The following is an 18,177-nucleotide window of genomic DNA, read 5'->3' on the forward strand; positions in this document are numbered from 1 at the left end:
GTTTATGGAGAAGGAGAACCAGGAAATGAGTCGGGGGAAAGGCAACGCAACGCTACCGAGCCACGGCCAAGCGAACTAATCACATGTGTTGCAGCCTGCGTCACAAATGTCTTGTGAGGTGTACGTTAGGCTTCGACATAGGCTACGGCATATAAGGCGTAAGGTACGGTGTAGGGCAGGTATATCCATGTACCTACGCCGTCTATTGAACAGAGAAGCATAGATTGGCCTTAAGATTGTAGACTGAAGATCAAGATGAAATGGTGGATATGATGGAGTACCACTATTACAACTATTTTAAAGATAATTAGCTCAAGCAAAAGGTTGGACATCCACAGTTAGAGATCTACAGCCATCTGTGTGTAGACTCAGTTGTATGGCCACGAATATGTAAACAATGCATTGTAATATACAGAGATCTTTTTGGCTCTTCACTTCCTCCTCCAGGAGCCGCTCCTCCAGCAGCCACTGTAGTTATTGTGGTCTGTATCGCTGCCCTGGTGGTGATTGTGGTGATCGGCGTGTACAGGATCCATGCCACACATCAGGAGGGTTCCAGAGACAACGAGGACGGGGCCAAAGACACAGAGGAAGACTGGGACAACTCTCCACTCAACATCACTGTCAACCCCATGGAGGTTGGAGGACATTTTTATTTCGGTTTTTGAGAGTTCAATTTCTTTAGTATGCTTATCTTAAGGTGAGACATGATTACAAATAGCATTATTTATTTTGGCACTATAAACCATAGACTAAATATAAAGATGGACGACATGTCTCCACTGTATTTTTAAGAAGTGGTTCAACGTGCCCTCCTTCACTTCCCCTCATCTTTTGAATTCCATAACAGCATACGTCACATGGACAGACTGATCTCATAAAATGGCGTATGTATAAAGAAGCATACTGTGTTTTTAGCGTGTTTATCAGCGCCATTTGGGTTCCATTTAATTACATTACATTACATGCAATAGTGTGTGAATTTATGCCGTAGCGAGTACTATGAAACTGCAGGTTGGGCGGCGTGGAGGATGGTTAAACAGGACTTTCACCCAGGAGAGGGGGGGGGGTCGCATCCTGCGTGTGATGTTTACTTTCCACATTTCTTTTCCTAATCCCAGACTGCCGTCAGCCACTTGGCGTGTATGTTTGCGCAAAGTCATGATATCATTAGGCCACAACCTAAGAGGTTTTCCGAAAAACTATCTACTAAACAGCTCAACTCAAAGGTTACTTCAGTTTTTCAGACAAATGGAACAACACTTAAGACGGCTTGAGGGCAAGTGCTGAGAAAAGTGAACAAGGGCTTGTTGAACCACTATTGAAATGGGCAGTGTAGCCGCAGTATCAAAGTTCGGCCATACACCCACCTGACAGTCAGCTTTTTTTTTACCTTGTTTTTATAGCATCAAATAACTAATGAATAAACACATATGCTGTCATTGCATGCTCACATATAACGGCCCTCAAAAGAAAACTGCTCAATCACACATAGGTAGGATTGTGAAGATCCAGGATTTAGCCTGCGTGTGCCTGAGCAGTGACTGACATGCACCTTTAAGTTAAATGGCAGGTAAAGTGGCTCTATGTAACTTCCAGCTTGTGTCGATCCTACTGTGGGTGTTGTTTCACTGTGGGGTAAAAACTGTTCCTCAGTCTGGAGGTGCGGTGGATAGCAGTCAGCCAGCGGGGGGGCGATCGAGATGCATTTAACACCTGCTGTCAACTGGATTTGGAATCTGTGTTGACCTTTACTAAATCATACTTTGTTTTCTAGAACGTAGGAGCTCAAGCATATGATGAGGAGGTAACGGAAGAAGTACATGAGGAGGAAGAAGAAGAGGAGGAACAGAACAGTGATGAAGACGGCGGAGAAGTGAAAGACAAGAAGCAGAAGGGAAAACCAGAGTGGGACAGTTGCTCCATAACATACTGAGCAAAAATGCTAAAGAGATACCTGCACACATAATAACTCTTTACGTGTTTGTCTCTCTTGCTTTGACACACACACACATGCATAACCTGTGTTAGGATGTAGGAGTGCAAACACACTGGTGTTTCATTCAGGAGGTCAGGGTTGAAGTCCTGTGTTGCTGCGTTCCTCCATCCTCCTTTTCAATTATGTAGTTCTTGGTTTAAAAGCCTTTATCTGCCATTTTTGACAATATAAAGTATTTATGCGCTTCTCAGTACTCCCCATGCACATACATACTCACACATTACTGACTGCCATAATGCATTTTGCCTCTACCTGTCTCGATTATGTTATTAGCGGTTGCTGTGCCGCCTTGTTGTAAAAAATTCAAGTTAACGTCATAACGGTTATCCCCATGAACATATGTAAATACTTATGCACACATGTTATGCATGTGGGAGCAAAAGAAGTATATGTATGAATGTGCAAGTGAAGTATTCAATTCTGGCCTAGGCGCACACACACACACTCTAAACGACATCGCCCTCTGCTGGACTAAGTCAGGACTACAGAATGAGCTGCAATCCATCATCTGTACCTACATTGTTATTCACATCACAGTCAAGGCAGCAAAAATCAAACAAGCACAGTAATATCTATGTGCGGAATTAAAGTTTTGCTGATAAAAATAAATCTAAACTCTTGAATACAGCCACACAAATTCTCCATTTCTTACATTAACAGAAATATTGTAAACTTTTATCCCAAAATGTATTATGTGCTCATCTTACTTTCATATTTGTTTTCAACAGATTGTCTGCAAGATGGTGAGTTATTAGATTATCTGCAAAATGTACCCATAGCGATTAGTTAATGTATCCACAAACTTTTTAAAACATAATTCCCTGACCTTTATAGTAGGTATAACATAACTGTACTGTCCCTCAGTGTATGTCTCACCTTTTCGTCCATGTGACTATTGTTGTGTTTCTCTAAGAGCATCAGAGTGGAGGGGTTCTCTGGCTCGGACACTAAAGAGAAACAAAATACAGATATGTCATTTCTGACCATAAATATTCTATATTTGTCCTGATTTATATACAAAGCAGAATTATTAACTGTTTAATATCTTTCATCTTTGCTTTTCTCAAAGTTTTTTTTAAAGCTACAACCATCACTGCTCCATCAGCTAAAGAGCTGATGGAAGCAGTTGATGTGTAATTCAGACACTCCTAGAAACAAACGAGAGTTAGTTTGGATATGTCTGTGTACCAAATCTATCCATACTGTGACCTATTGTAGCTTTTGCTGTCTAAGGTTAGATCATTTATATCTTTTTTTCAACAGATTAAATAGCAGATTTTACTGTATGCTACCGATATCCTGTCTTTCCATTCTCTTTAATTCCATACTAAATGGACCCCTCTATGCAATTATGGGCCCAGTCTAAAGGAGCAGTAATACCGAAAATACTGGATCCTACTCTTCTCATAATGCAATTCAGAAGATTCTCTTCTTAGATCTGGCAAGCAAACGCTTTTTAATCTCCACGCTTCCAGTTTTGAATGCACGGTTTCTGTAAAAGATGATTAAACGTACCCCTGATTACATCTCCGAGGTTAATTCTTATATTTGACAGATGGCAAATATGTTTTCACTGACAGAGTAATGCAACCTTTTTGACGCGTAAATTTAACTTAATGTGTAGTGACTGATCTAAATTCTGGAGAAAAGAAGCACAGGGATTGTTTCTCTTTATGTTATTAAGTTGCTGATCCACAACTACAAGAAAAAGTGGAAACTCCATTAATATTGATTCCATCTTGTACCGTAGTTTTTGCAGATTATTTTAACTTGTTTGGACAAAGTTTAATTCCATGAGTTTTTCTACATTCAAATTATCTTAAAGTACCTCCTTTGACATTCCCATTTCTACTCAGAAACCACCTCTCACCTGATCATGTCAGCATGGTATCACTAGCTATGTTTCCATCCACACATTTTTATCCAAATTACGTGATATGGAATGGAAAATGCCTTATGGAATCAGTAAAATTTGACAGAAGTTCATGAATGTCAACTCAAAGAAAATACTTTTTGTCTTATCGGATTTTATCTTGATCGATATACGGTTTATGCAATAACTTCTGATGGAAACGTCATTTGCCGAATAAATAATGAATTGCGATTACGTTTTAGATCAAGATTGCCACCAGCCCAAAATGAGGGACAAGTTTAGTTCACTTCCGGTCTGTTTGCACATATGGCGGGTGCCATCAAAGACAGATGTAAGCCGACGGACAAGCCGCGGGACGTCCTGCAGAGTAAATGGAAGGCGCTCAAACAGCGAGATATGTCTCAAAAAGAGAGTTGTCTCGCAGCGGTGCTGGAGGGAAAATAAAAGGCAAGTTGCATCTACATCATCATAGCAATGTGTTGATAGTGTTGTTGTTTCCTTATTATAGCTTGATATGTTGCTATCAGCTGGCACATAAGCACGAATACTTTTTATTCACTTTAAAGCAGTTAGGTTTCACCAGCTTCATTCGCATCAGTTTTTTTTCCAAACTTCAGATAATTCGACTGAAAAGTGGATGGAAATGTAGCTAGTGACGATTACCTAAAATGTCTCGTGTTCACTCGTCCCTCTCTCTGTTGGCTTTTAAGCACCTGTGATTGTGATGTCATCATTGTGAAACAACTGCCTTGTTTCCCCTCGTCCCTGTTGTCATATTGTGCTTCTGAAAGATTAAAGAGGAAAAAAAAGATTCTTTTACATATAAAAAAAAACCTGTAAAAATGTTCAAGACAGTTATTTTATATATCCGTTTTTTTTTTTGTAAACAAAATGGTTGGGATTTCTCTCTTCAGTGGTTATTCCACTGCTTTCTGTAAAATGACCAATAAAGACTTGTTTTAGACTCTACACAGCTCTCCTTGATGTGCACTAGACATCCGATGTGTGTGTGTGTGCCAATCGATGCCCAATATAGTTTTCTTCCACAACATGAGAAATGCTGCTTTAATGTAAATCAAGTCAAAAGATGTTGTAGAATTGAACATCAGTCAATGCTGCATTATAGTATTGTGCTATTTATAACCTTTATTAGAGCAGCAAACACCAATCTGCAAATTCTGCATAGTCCCTATTCTGTTCTCTCTAAGAGTCCTTCACATGAAATTCTAAAGATAAATACACCCTTAGAGGTCCCATTACATGGTGCTCTTTGGATGTTTTTATATAGACCTTAGTGGTCCCCTAATACTGTATCTGAAGTCTGTTTCCCAAAATTCAGCCTTGGTGCAGAATTACAACCACTAAGGACAAGATTGTAGATTGGCCCACCTGAGCTTTCATTTTGTTAAAGGATCCCAGGGCTCAGTTTACACCTATCACCATTTCTAGCCACTGGGGTACCCTGGGCAGGCTGGGGGAATACACATTAATGTTAAAAATCCTCAAAACGTTAAACTTTCATGCCATAGGACCTTTAAGTAGAATTGATCACAACTGAAGTACACAGTAAGAGCATAATAATAAAAGAATACAAAAAAGCATAAAAGTTTTGGTTTCATTTCTTTGCTTTTTGTATGGACTAAACTAACGTGCTAAGAAGTAAGCTCTAGAAGTCAGATTTTATTACCTTTGGACTGAACCGGGCTCGCTGTTGGCCCCTGTTTTCAGTTTTTGTGCTAAGCTTAGCAACCCATCTGTTAAGAGTGGTTTCCATCTTCTCATTTCACTCTAGGCAAGAAAACAAATGACCATGTTCACACCATAAGCTAAAAGGTTTGGAAACACTTGCGTTAGAATATAAATTAGCTCTTGTTACATATAGTTAATCATTTTAGTTAATAAACACCAAATAAGAAAAGGTAACACAGTTGGACACAAAAGTTACTCAACAATTAGTGCAGCTGCAACTGAAAGACTGGCTCAAGAAGATTCCCAAGACAATATTTAATGTAGAGTAGACATTAGATCCAACAGGGTCCAACTCCAAATTGTAAATGTGAAATTGATGACTGAAAGCATCTACTGCAGCATGTATGGGACGTAACAAAGAAAACTGGTTTCTTTATGAAAGCTATCCTATGTTGGAAAGAAAGTTATCAAATGGCATTTCTTAATTTCAGGACAATGTGGAGATCAACTGTGTCAAGAGAAACTGTTGTAAAACAAGCTTAATTTTAAAAGATATGATCAACAGTGACAATTTGTTCTCAATGGCAAAAACACATATAGCAAAGTTAAATAAAAACCATATTATAAATATATCAATATAAAAAAGACCATATTTATTTATAGTTGCCTTCTTATTTCCGTTTAGATGAGATTATATCAATATATCTGTGTGTGTTTAGTACACAGATACAGTTGCTCCAACGGGGTCCAACTCAATTGTGGAGTTTTACTGATCCCTGCTGGTGGAAGGACATTTTATACATTACATTAAGACTAAAACAATTAAATTAAACTAGATGATAAATGAAATCTTCTGCTTTGTCATCATAATCAAGAAAAAATGGCATTTCTTCACCTTAGATTTGTTGGTGTTGCCAAGAGAACGTATTGCTAAATACTTCAAATTTTTATATTACGGTATTTGTTCCACATGCTTTGAGATGAGATACAATATTTAGTTTTTGGAATTTACACTTCCAACATTAAAAGGAACATGCCGACTTATTGGGACTTCAGCTTATTCACTATGTGAGCCAGAAGCCAAAGCAGACACTCAACCTATGAACGCTCTGGACATTTCATTGATGAATTGAAATGAAGGCCAGTCGATTAAAAGCTTAGTTGGACTGATTGAAAATTCACATTGCAGGGTTTAAACAACAAGAGTTTTTTTACTTCTTGTTACATAAAATATTCTTAAAGGAACATGCCGACTTATTGGGACTTTAACTTATTCACTGTATCCCCCAGAGTTAGACAAGTCCATACATACCCTTCTCATCTCCGTGTGTGCTGTAACTCTGTCTGATGCCCCCGCGTTAGCTTAGCTTGGCAAAGATCCTGCAGGTAACTGGTTCCAACTAGCTACTGCTCCCAATAAGGGACAAAATAACGCCAACATGTTCCTATTTACATGTTGGGATTCGTGTAGTCCCAGGGTGTACAATAACAACGGCCATCTTCTAACCGCATACTAACTGGGAACTATATTCTCATAAGGGGGAAGCAGTGCAAGGCTGCGTCGGATTTGGCATGCCTGTCGGCGTTGACCCCGCATGCAACGTGCTCAATAGCAGCACGTTCCTGGGCACGTTGAACACCAGTGCGCCGGTGGGTGTGAAGGCAAACTTGGACGAGAAGACCGTGCGGCCCTTGGTGTCGAGCGACGAGCTCGGCAGCTCAGGCATGTTTTTTGCGTAATGTGCCCACCACAGTGAGGGGCCTCCAGACGAGCAGCCGCTAGGCCAGCGCGTAGGGGGTGAAAATGTGGTTTTGGCCGCCACAACCATTCTGTGGCCCAGCAACGAGTTTGAGGGCGATGGGATGATACTTTGAGGACCATTCTTTTGACACAAACGTTTCCTTGTCCTCGTCCTCATTGCGCTCCTCGTCCTCCTTATCGTCACTACCCTCATATTCGCCACCCTCTTCTTCTTATTCTACATTTACTTTTTCTTTTCCTTGTTCATCTTCCCTGTCTTCTCCTTCGTCGTTGTTGTTGCAGCATTCTTTTTCTCCGTTGTGGTCGTGTTTGTCTTGGTCCTCTTCTGACGCACACCCTCTGCCGTCAGAGTCACGGTGGTAATCGTGTTCGTTGAGGGCATCTTGCACCTTTTTTTTGTCTCGCACCTTTTCTTTTGCGGGGTAGCTGTAGCTTCAATTCTAGAGTCAAACAACGAGCCATGCTTGTCAAGTCCGGGCATGTTATTTGCTGGCGCTAGCCGAGCTGGCTATGTACTCTGCCGGTGAGAGACTTGCTGCAACCCTCGGTTTAGTTCAACAGAATTATTTACATACAAATCCAACAGTGAATACAGTGCTCAAGCCTGCAACAGTATACGCTTGTGTGTGTGTGAAAACAATAGAACCCTATGTAGTAAAGAACATGTTTCATTGTGTAGTTATAGCTTTTGGCCACTAAATGGTGATCTGAGACCACAAATGAACATAACAGCAGCATGCAGGTCTAATGGTCATGTGCTAGACTAGTGAAACAAATGGAATCAATCTGCAACACACACACACACACACAATCATTTGATAGACTAGTGGCACAAATGGCACGGTCAACTGCGCGTTTCAACAATTAAACCAACAAGAACATACAGTGTATACTGTATAGGTGTGTGTGTAATAAAAATGTTTAGTAGAGCCAGGTCAAGTCTTCGTCCTCAACGTGTTCGAGTGTAGGACGGGATCCCATAGACCTGAAGGACGAGCTATGAGCACTACAAATCTGACCGTGCAAAGAAGCTAATGGCAGTTTGCAAGGTCTGCATCACAAAAATGTCCGACACAACCACCACGTTGAATTTCGGCAATGACAATGTAAAGTAAGCCGCTCTCTCTCTCTTTCCCTCCTTCCCTCTGAAACACGTACCTATCCTATAAGTTAAAGTAGTAGTAGTAACAACAACAACTTCAGCACTGTCAGTAATCCAGACAGGACATTTAGCTTCATATATTAGGATAAAGTATAATGAATAAATATAGTATAATGCAAATAAGTATATCAAACTGTCCCCAGTGGGTTGGGCTAATCCAAAACAAGGGGGGTGTTCTAAAGACAGACTTTTCCCGGTGAAACAGGGATGCTCTGAAATCACCCCCATTAGCAATTAGTGCTTTCCACCCATAGACCGTAACGGTTTATGCTTCCACCTGATGAAATTAACACGGCAAAAAATCGACCAATCAGAATTTTGGTCGAGCCAGAATATATCGACCAATAAATCGACTAGTCGACTGGGAGATTACAGCCCTGCTGTTTAGCCAGACTCATTTCACCTCAGAGTGATAGTACAGCACCCTCAGACTGTCACTCAACAGTGAAAGCTGTTGATTTTAAACAGATGTTTAAAATCAACAGCTTGCATCTAAAAAGTGTCATAATGTCCAATTAAAGCTATATTTTAATTATAATCTAAAAAACTAAACACTGACACTAGTGCTGCCAGTTGACCTTTAGACTGGGGCTGCACTCAGTGATTCTGGTTGAGAAAACTAATGTTATGATTTGGCACTATAAATAATATTTGTGTGTGTGTGTGTGTATATATATATATATATATATATATATATATATATATATATATTTGTGCTGTCAAACGATTAAAATATTTCATTGTGATTAATCACACATTTTTACCTATTCTACATGTTATGGCTAGGGCTGCACGATTATGGCCAAAATGATAATTACGATTATTTATTAATATTGAGATCACAATTAATTATCACGATTATTTGTTGATTTTAACCAGAACAGATTTATTGTCACATAGTCTATTTATAACTGCTTTCACATCCATATTGTGCTACATTCCTCTTATGTTGAAGTTGTATGTTGTACATACTTACATACAGCTTCAACACATGTAAATGAGAATTATCTGAAATAAATAGCCTAGGATATATATATAAAAAAAAAAAAAACATATCTCTGAGCAAGCTCCTTCACTTGTTTTCAACAATAACTGATTAAAAGAGTTAGGGAGATAGAGGGAGTGCGATGGACGTATTCTACTCAAAGAGTGAAATGTCTGTATCGTCACTGCGCTGCATTTTTATGAACTATGATATTCTGGCCATGGGTCACATCTCTGGCCCAGGTCCAGGTTCAGCAGCTCCGTCTCACACGCCATTACTCTACGAACTGAAGTTAGCTGCATTCAATAATTTCTTCTGTGTTTTTCGCAGTGGCGGGCGCGATAGCAGAGTTACCAGCGGAAACACTGGTGCAAATACAGGTTTGCGCTCAAGCTTAACAATATACAGCTGTGTTAATAACAATTAAAACTGTGGACAATTGTCAGAAGTGTGGACCTGTCTCGCCTGTTGCAGGGAGCCGTGTGTGAGTGAATGGAGGCAGGGCTGCGCGGAGAGTAAGAGGAGAGATCCAAACACAGGCACGGCTTTACAAAAGAAATGGGTCATGCAACGCAAAATTAAACCATATCAATATAAACAACATTGCTGCGTTTGTGGAGAGACAGCGGATGCAAGGACATTAGGTGCACCGGCGCAACCTAGGAAAAATGTTACTTGCACCCTAGAGCCCTGTGAGCTAACAGACATTAATTAGCACCCTAGAGCCCTGTGAGCTAACAGTCACTAACTAGCACCCTAGAGCCCTCTGAGCTAACAGACACTAACTAGCACCCTAGAGGCCTGTGAGCCAACAGACACTAACTAGCACTAGAAAGAAAGAAAAAAGTTTATTTAGGCTCTTTCACCAGATGGGCAGCTAAGCCAAGCAGGGCAAACGGGCAGTTGCCCGGTGCACATACCTGCACCTATATTTGTATTTGTATATTTATTTATAAAGGACAACACACATTAATCAACATTTCTGTAAATGTGCCAGTGTTAGCCAGTTGGCTAATTTTCAACCATAGTCTTTTGGCCAGATGATTTTAGACCATGCAACCCTATACAACGTATATATTTCTTAATCCACTGTAGGCCTATAATGAAAAATTGATAAGTTATACAATACCACTATTATACTAGTTCTTAATATAAGTGTACATATTTTTTATTAAACTAGATGTTATGGTGTTATAGCCAGTAAACCATCCTGATAAAATCTAAATTTGTCCAAATGTACTTTTATATGGCCATCAGACAAGATTTCACCTCTCATTCATTTAATTGGAGTGAGACTGTGCAAAGATCAGCCAGGGTCAGAGGACATTAGATACCTCTCATTAGGGAAATGTTTCTATTCTTGTTTTATAATTGCATGACACAATAATCCAAGCAGCCGAGAAGGAAGGATGCTGCATGGATGCTGTGAGTGCAAGGCAGTGACAGGGACAGAAGAGTGTTTCATAAGAAGCTGTATAACATCAGGAAATTGGTTCTACTTTGGGCAAATTCTTTTTAAAAATTCTGTAGTAAATCACACAGTGCTCTGATGTGTATCCTCACCAAAGTTTACATCTGGAGGCCTGCACCACATATTTTATTCATGTCAGTTTGTGACATGGAAAATAGTTTGATCCGATCCGTATTTAGACTGAAAGCATGGCCCATACTCGGCCTGACGCTTTAGCTTCCTTTTACCACCAGGGGAGGCTGATGACGTCGGGGTGGTAGGGGGTGAGATGGGGTAACTGCAGATCAGTCGAAATAACTAATGTACAATACTTCCAATTTTGCTCCCCATCGACAACGCATATTGCATGCAACCTGTTGTCCAGCTCGTAAAGGCAAGAGTTTGAAAAAATGTGTAGACAGCCAGCCGTCTCCTGTGCCTTGGCTGTTTGGAAAGCAACAAACTTAAATTGAAAATACCCAAACCGATTATTAAACGTTTCCAAGGTAACGTGATCTCGAGAAGGGCTGTCCCAATCCCATTTATACCTATCTGAGCCCATGTGGCCTCACACACTCACTCACTTAGCACCTGAGATCAAGTCAGTCTGTGAGTCTTTAGTCCTAGTCCTCAGGGCTCACTTTGGGATTTGGCCAATGTGTGTTTGGTGAGAAGACTCTCTGCACCTGTTAGTGTTGGATCCATTACAGGCAGGACTGTGAGTAACGTGGGGCGCATGAGTACACCGTCTGTCTGCTATTGATTTCATAAACATAAACAAACCTGTGTGTTTGCATATGATGGTCCCAACGGTCCCACAGCCCTATGTTCCCACAGCCCAATGGTTTGACAACCCTATGTTCCCCCATTTCTAAGAATATTTTTTCACTGAAACTTAAAACCTGTGTTCCCACAACCCTATGTTCCCACATTTCTAGGACATTTTCAAAATTAGGTCTTGTGTTCCTACATTTCCCTTCAATTTAAGCTCTATCCTCCCACAGTTTGTTGTAGCTGTATTTATAGGGGATAACATCTGGTACAAATTTATAAAAAAGGAAATGTTGTACATAGTGAATTTTAGGAAAACAATCTTAGAAATGTGGTGGGAAAAAAGGGCCTAATTTAGAAAAATAAATCTATGTGGGAACTCCCATCTCACATTGTGCAGTGGAAATCTGAAGCCTGTAATCACATCAAGCCTTACTAATGTAGGCTTTTTTTTTTACTGTGGGGGGCGTGCAGCTTTTTCTTTTAGACTTTGAGCCTTTCACTATCTCCCTGGCTGAGTGTGAGCTGTATTTACAGCTGCAGGTGCTGATGACATCAGCTGTTTACTTTCTGATCTAGAAACTGCACACTTGACAATCGGGAGAACTAACAGCCAGATACTTCTACGGCCCAGTTTTCCTCGCCTAGGGCTCTTCTGGGAGATGAGACGCTCCCTCAGACACAATCAAATAACCTAAGGATGTGTTAGCCCCACTTGGACCATCAGGCTCTTTTGAATCTCTGTTGTAAAAGTGTCAGATGTATTTTGGATGACTTAATGTATATTTTAGTAAGCATTCCTAATGAAGGGAAAGACATTTTATTAAATTCACTTGGCTTTTATTCACATTTCATATCTGTTGACATCGCAAATGCACCGTCTGTCCATACATTCTACTACTTTTAGGAATGGTCCTTTTCTCCCCATCCTAACTGATTAAAACAGGAGGTGAGACCATCATCATCACAAATAATAATAATAATAATAATAATAATAATAATAAAATAATAATGATAATAAAAGCAGCATTGAAGAAACAACTTACTTTCTCTCTCCCTTCATCACCAGCATCTTTGTATTAAATTTACCTGAATGTAACCATCAATCATCAGTTAAAAAACAAACATAGGACTAGCTTGTGACAGGTAATATTCAAAATCATCATCAGCATCATCATCCTGCCATCATCAGAATCAGACTCCACACTCACAATAATATTAATAATAATAATAATAATAATATGTAGAATACAAACTTAGACGTTAAAAAAGTGACTCAAGCTTTTTTTTTAGGAAAGAAAATATGATTGGTCTACAGTGTGTGTGTGTGTGTGTGTGTGTGTGTGTGTGTGTGTATGTGTGTGTGTGTTTGTGTGTGTATGTGTGTACTGGCCATCTGCATCCTATTCTAAGCCAGAATCTGCCACTGCAGTCGCAGTAATGCTCCTACTTTCTGATCCAGCCTTTATCATAGATCCAGTGAGACTAGATCTGCTCTGGTCCAGTTTGTTTGTGGTCATTACGACAGTCGTGCTGACAGCAGACAGACAACAGTCTGGTACCAGTGAGGTACAGCAAGGTGCTACAACAGCAGGCAAGGCTCTTCTTAAAGCCAGCAGCCTTTTAGCACTCGTTACACTGCGGCGGGCTGCGACCTACAGCTCATACAGACACAGTCACACACTCCATGGCTAAGTATGAATACTTTGGTCCTGATTGACATCATAATACATGATTTAGTGTCCTTTGAGGAATGCTTCTCAGTGCCACTTAACACTTTAAACAACAAGCAGTTTTGTCCTGTCTATTTCTGTAATAAAACCCCTTTCAGACACGCAGTTCGTTAGTAAAAGTCATGACGGCAATCCTAATAAGTCACTTCCCAAACTGCGCACATTTTAGTTGGATATCGTCACACTGTCATAAAGGCCATAATAACACGATGTATGCACATGAGAGGATTAAATGCATGTCTTGTTCCCTTATGAAAAAGGCCCTAAAATGTATTTTCTCATTCATCATATGATCAATGAGGTCCTACAAGAACACCTAATAGCCTAATAGGAGCTAGAAATGTTCTGGTTGTTTGCTCTTCTGGATGGTTTAAAGTGGGTGGGGCTTGTTTAGAAAAAGGTAATTGCATATATTTACATCCACCAATCATGATTCGGCAATGTATGAATTCAAATCTGACAGCTTTTGGTGGGTTTTTGGGGATATTGTCAATCAAATCATACCACACAAACACTGTCCTGGTGAAGCAGATTAGATGAGTTTTTAAGTTATTTTCATCCAACTTTTGTTGCACTTTGGTGCTTACTAAGTTATGAATATTTAATGTTACAGACAAATAATACAGATGTGAGGTCACGTTTTCAGAAGCTTTAGGGGCAATGTACAAATTTACCAATTAATTATCATTTTTATGCACAAAATAAAAATAAATCAGTTTGAAAGACACTGTAAACAAGCCAATTTCAGGTTGTGGAGATGTCCTGTCAAATCAGATTATACGAAGGTTTTTATCATTTACCCATGCAGCAAGGGGCAATACATGTTAAAAAACATCATCAGAGGTACATTCATGCTAATTGCATGGATAAAATATCCTGTATATAAAAATGCTTCACATACAGCATATTAGCAAACAAGGGTTCCAATCTAACGTCTTGTTATTCTGTACTTGGCCATTGTTATGGAATACGTAGCAAAATTAAATTAAATATTATAAAACCAACTACTAAATGATTCATGACTGATGAGGGGAAACTAGTGTTTAGCTTCTGTAAAGCTGACAATATCCATTAATTTAGACTTAAATAGCAAAATAATTTTTTATAATCCAGCGTTTTCTTCCTTCACATCATTGCTTTCACCACCTCTTCTTGTGCACCAGGCGCTAAATACTGTACGTGAATTGCGAATTACTCTATAACAAAACTTTTACTTAGACACTTCTACGACAAAAAGCCATCACTTTAACTGACGGACGTTATTTAATCCATGTCTGAAAAGGGCTCCACTCTCATCAATTGTCTGCATAAAGCCAGGAAAGAAGTTCGGCATGCTTTTTTCTTATGACTAAACTTTGCATATACCATGCAGCCATTTTGTATGGCTCTCTGTATGCAATGTGAGCTTTTGGTCGGGCCCCGAGTCAATCAGATAAAAAACAACAACAGTGCTAAAATGCTCTGCAGCCTTTCACCTGTGCCAGTGGAGACAATGAATACACGCTATGGTATCCAACAGTAATGATATGGTCACTGACTTTATGTCAGAAAGGCCTCCAGGGATAGGATTAGTGTGCTTTCTCTGAATAGTTCTCATTCTCATCAGTAAGAGGCGGTGGTCATCTGAACACTGTCGCCTCTCACCACGGCGGATGGGTTTATCTTTCTAGATGAGCTGATGGGATACCATCATCAATAATTTATTTCAAGTCAAGAACAAATTAAAAAAAGCAGCTTGAAATCCAAGAAGAAGCTGGTGTTGCCTTTGTTTGAAAGCCTGGACCTCCTCCGTCAGTTTATCCATCATCTTTCTCTCCATCCTTTCGTAAATCAATCTTTTTTGTAGAGCTATGGCGCTCTCAGTGTGGGCATGCTTCCCATGTATGGTCCTCTCGCTGCATCCTTTAAGATCTGATATTTATCCTTTAGACTTTCTGGTGGTCTGGTTTGTATCCTAGTACTCCCAGTTGGTTCTGCTGTTGTCAGTCACTGGTATTGGAGGTAATTTTTCAGGGACTGGGGCAGAGGAAGGCCCTCGATCTCCTGAAGCCGCTCCCGACCCAACGCCAGGCGGGCTGCGCGTCGACACAGGTCCATCAGAGGCAGAGGCTCCGCTGAGGAGAGAGAAATACAAAATGATAAGTTTGAAAAGGACAATGTGAGGGAAACACTAGGAAACGACTAGTGCAAAGTGTGAATTATGACTGTTTTTGCATGTGTTACGTTAGGTTTGTATGTTTAGCCTATACCTGCACCTCAGCGTTTAAATAGAGATGTTCCGATAACGGAAAATCATCAGACACTGCTTAAATTGCTGGTAGTCGGACAACACTGGAGTTTGTGTACCCTAGAGCTGTACCCCTGAACCTGGGGTTGGGTAACATGTCATTTGGCCCTGAAAAAGATCTAAGTTCAAGTAGTTTATTTATGTTCTTTTTTCCTTTATGAGAGGCTGTCAAACTGGATAAGATAATAACAATAAGTTCTGTGGTGTTCATTGTTCGTTTGTTCATGTTTCACAAAGAGTTTAATCTGAGCCAGAAAGACAACAAAGATAGAAATCATGTCACATCTATACAGGGATAGTAGCATACAGTTGTTAAAACATAATAAAATATATAACACAATGGTATCGGATCAGTACTATAGACAATATCCAAGTTTAAGTCTCTAAATCTGTATCGGAAAGCAAGCAATCGTATCGGACCATCTCTAGTATAATACATTCATAATACATCTTAATATTGGTTATACATGGATGCATGAAAGACAGAAGTAGAAGGGCAGAGAGAGAGAGAGAGAGCAATGAACACCTTTAATCAAATATATACAGTATATATTGCCTCCTCATACATACACATACTGTACATGCCACCAATGACACCTGTTTCTAATAATGATGTATCATCACACTACTTTGAGTCAATTTTAAACATCATCAGTCAAGCTCACTCTATCTTGCTGAAAAGATTATTAAAGGGAAACTGTCTGTTTAAATGTGCATTATTGTTGGTGAAAAGTAATTCACATTAATTTCATGACGGCTCAAATGATGCTGCGGTCTATCTCGTTATCTACAGTGTTTGCGCTTAAGTTTATTTTTGCGAAGAATTAGAAAACTAATCTTGCATAACTCTTCACGTCAATTTCAGTTGAATCTTTTATGCTCATCATATCAGTATTTGAAGCTTATATATCATATATGTGGCAGACAGGTTGCAGTTCAGAAATGTTTGGGTAACATAGAAACACTGCCACAGTTACATCATTTATCCACCAGAGAGCACTGACAAGTTAATTTTCAACTCTTAAAAAGTCCCACTCAGTACAGAGAGCAGTCACAATTCTTGAGTTACCAAATCTAAGGGGTTGCTGTGGCTCAGTGGCAGAGTTGGTTCAATCCCTGGCCCTGCAGTCCCATGTCAAAGTGTTTTACTGGGCAAGAACCCCGAGCTGCTTGTGCAAATGTGTGTGTGTGTTTATCTGATGAGCTGGTGACACCTTGTCCGGCAGCCTCGGGCACAGTGTATGAATGTGTGTGAATGGTCCCTGTACTATGTAAAAGCCCTTTGAGTAGTTGTTAAAAGCACTTTATAAGAACAGTCTATTTACATTTACTTTTCTTAGTGAAATGTTGTAAATTACTGATAAATCTTGACAATCACTGATTTCCCTGACTCAGTTCATGTGGGCCTCTCCTCAGAATCCTTTTATTGATAATGTTTTATCATATCCTCTGCATCTCAGAAGCTATCAGAGCTAAAGAAAACAGGATATGAGGATATGGCTGAAATTAGTTGATTAGATTTGATGATAGATTCGATGGACTGGATGTTGTGTATCTGGTGTGATAGCGACATCTATTATGACATCCAGTTTTCTACCATCAAACCCATTAAACAGACCATCAACAAAACCTTTGAATGTAATGCAAAGTATCTACTCTTTGTCCTTCTCCTTCATTGAATGGGAAGCTACTTGGCCTTATAGCTTCTTCTACATGGATTTTTCAGTATCATTAGTTTTAATTAATAATAATAACCACATCTGATTACCCAATACAGCAGAGTGAGAGGAGAGGGACACATTCCCAAAATTAACTGCATAATCCATCAGCCCCCCCTCACCCCTCCTCAAACCATGCCAACTTTAGGAAACATTCTTACAGTCAGATACATGCTGTATGCACACATGGCTTAGTAAATCACACTGTACATGCAAAAGCCTTAGAAACTATTGACCCCCACTAACATAAAGGCATCCAATCATCAATACGCCAACAGGAGTGTTTGGCATATTTGGGACCGACTGGTGTAAATGTAAATGTAAATGTGCTGTATTTATATAGCGCTTTTCCAGTTTTAACAACTGCTCAAAGCGCTTTTACATCTACAGGGAACATTCACCATTCACACACATTCATACACTGTGGCCGGGGCTGCCGTACAAGGTGCCACCTGCTCATCAGATAAACATTCACACACATTCACACTCCGATGCGCAGCACCGGAGGCAACTTGGGGTTCAGTGCCTTGCCCAAGGACACTTCGACAATGACTGCAGGGGCGGGGATCGAACCACAAACCTTCCGATTGGCAGGCAACCACTCTACCACTGAGCCACAGCCGCCCCCTGTGTGATTACTTGTGTGAACACAGTACACAAGGTGATACACAGGTAAGAGCAAATTATGTTTAACCCTGTGTCCAGATAATTTAAATATCTCCTGTTACTGTATTGTGTGAGCAGATAA

At 39.9% G+C, this 18,177-nt stretch overlaps 2 protein-coding genes across 4 annotated transcripts in view; one reads left to right on the forward strand and one right to left on the reverse strand.

Moving 5' to 3' along the window:
• The window catches only part of clstn2 (calsyntenin 2), a 175,810-nt gene extending 172,663 nt beyond the window's left edge, over positions 1-3,147 (forward strand). Inside the window, exons 17-18 of the mRNA XM_034886794.1 lie at positions 448-638; positions 1,778-3,147. Of these exons, the coding sequence (XP_034742685.1) occupies positions 448-638; positions 1,778-1,936 (350 nt within the window). The 3' untranslated portion in view covers positions 1,937-3,147. The remainder of the gene's footprint in view (positions 1-447; positions 639-1,777) is intronic.
• Positions 3,148-12,514: 9,367 nt separating this feature from the next.
• LOC117953663 (SPRY domain-containing SOCS box protein 4-like) overlaps positions 12,515-18,177 on the reverse strand; it is a 92,998-nt gene continuing 87,335 nt past the window's right edge. For all 3 annotated transcript variants that reach the window (XM_034886918.1, XM_034886919.1, XM_034886917.1), the window contains exon 3: positions 12,515-15,538. In XM_034886918.1, coding sequence (XP_034742809.1) covers positions 15,411-15,538 — 128 coding nt within the window. In that variant the 3' untranslated portion in view covers positions 12,515-15,410. The remainder of the gene's footprint in view (positions 15,539-18,177) is intronic.

Source organism: Etheostoma cragini, chromosome 12 (genome assembly GCF_013103735.1).
Source record: "Etheostoma cragini isolate CJK2018 chromosome 12, CSU_Ecrag_1.0, whole genome shotgun sequence".
Taxonomy (NCBI): Eukaryota; Metazoa; Chordata; class Actinopteri; order Perciformes; family Percidae; genus Etheostoma; species Etheostoma cragini.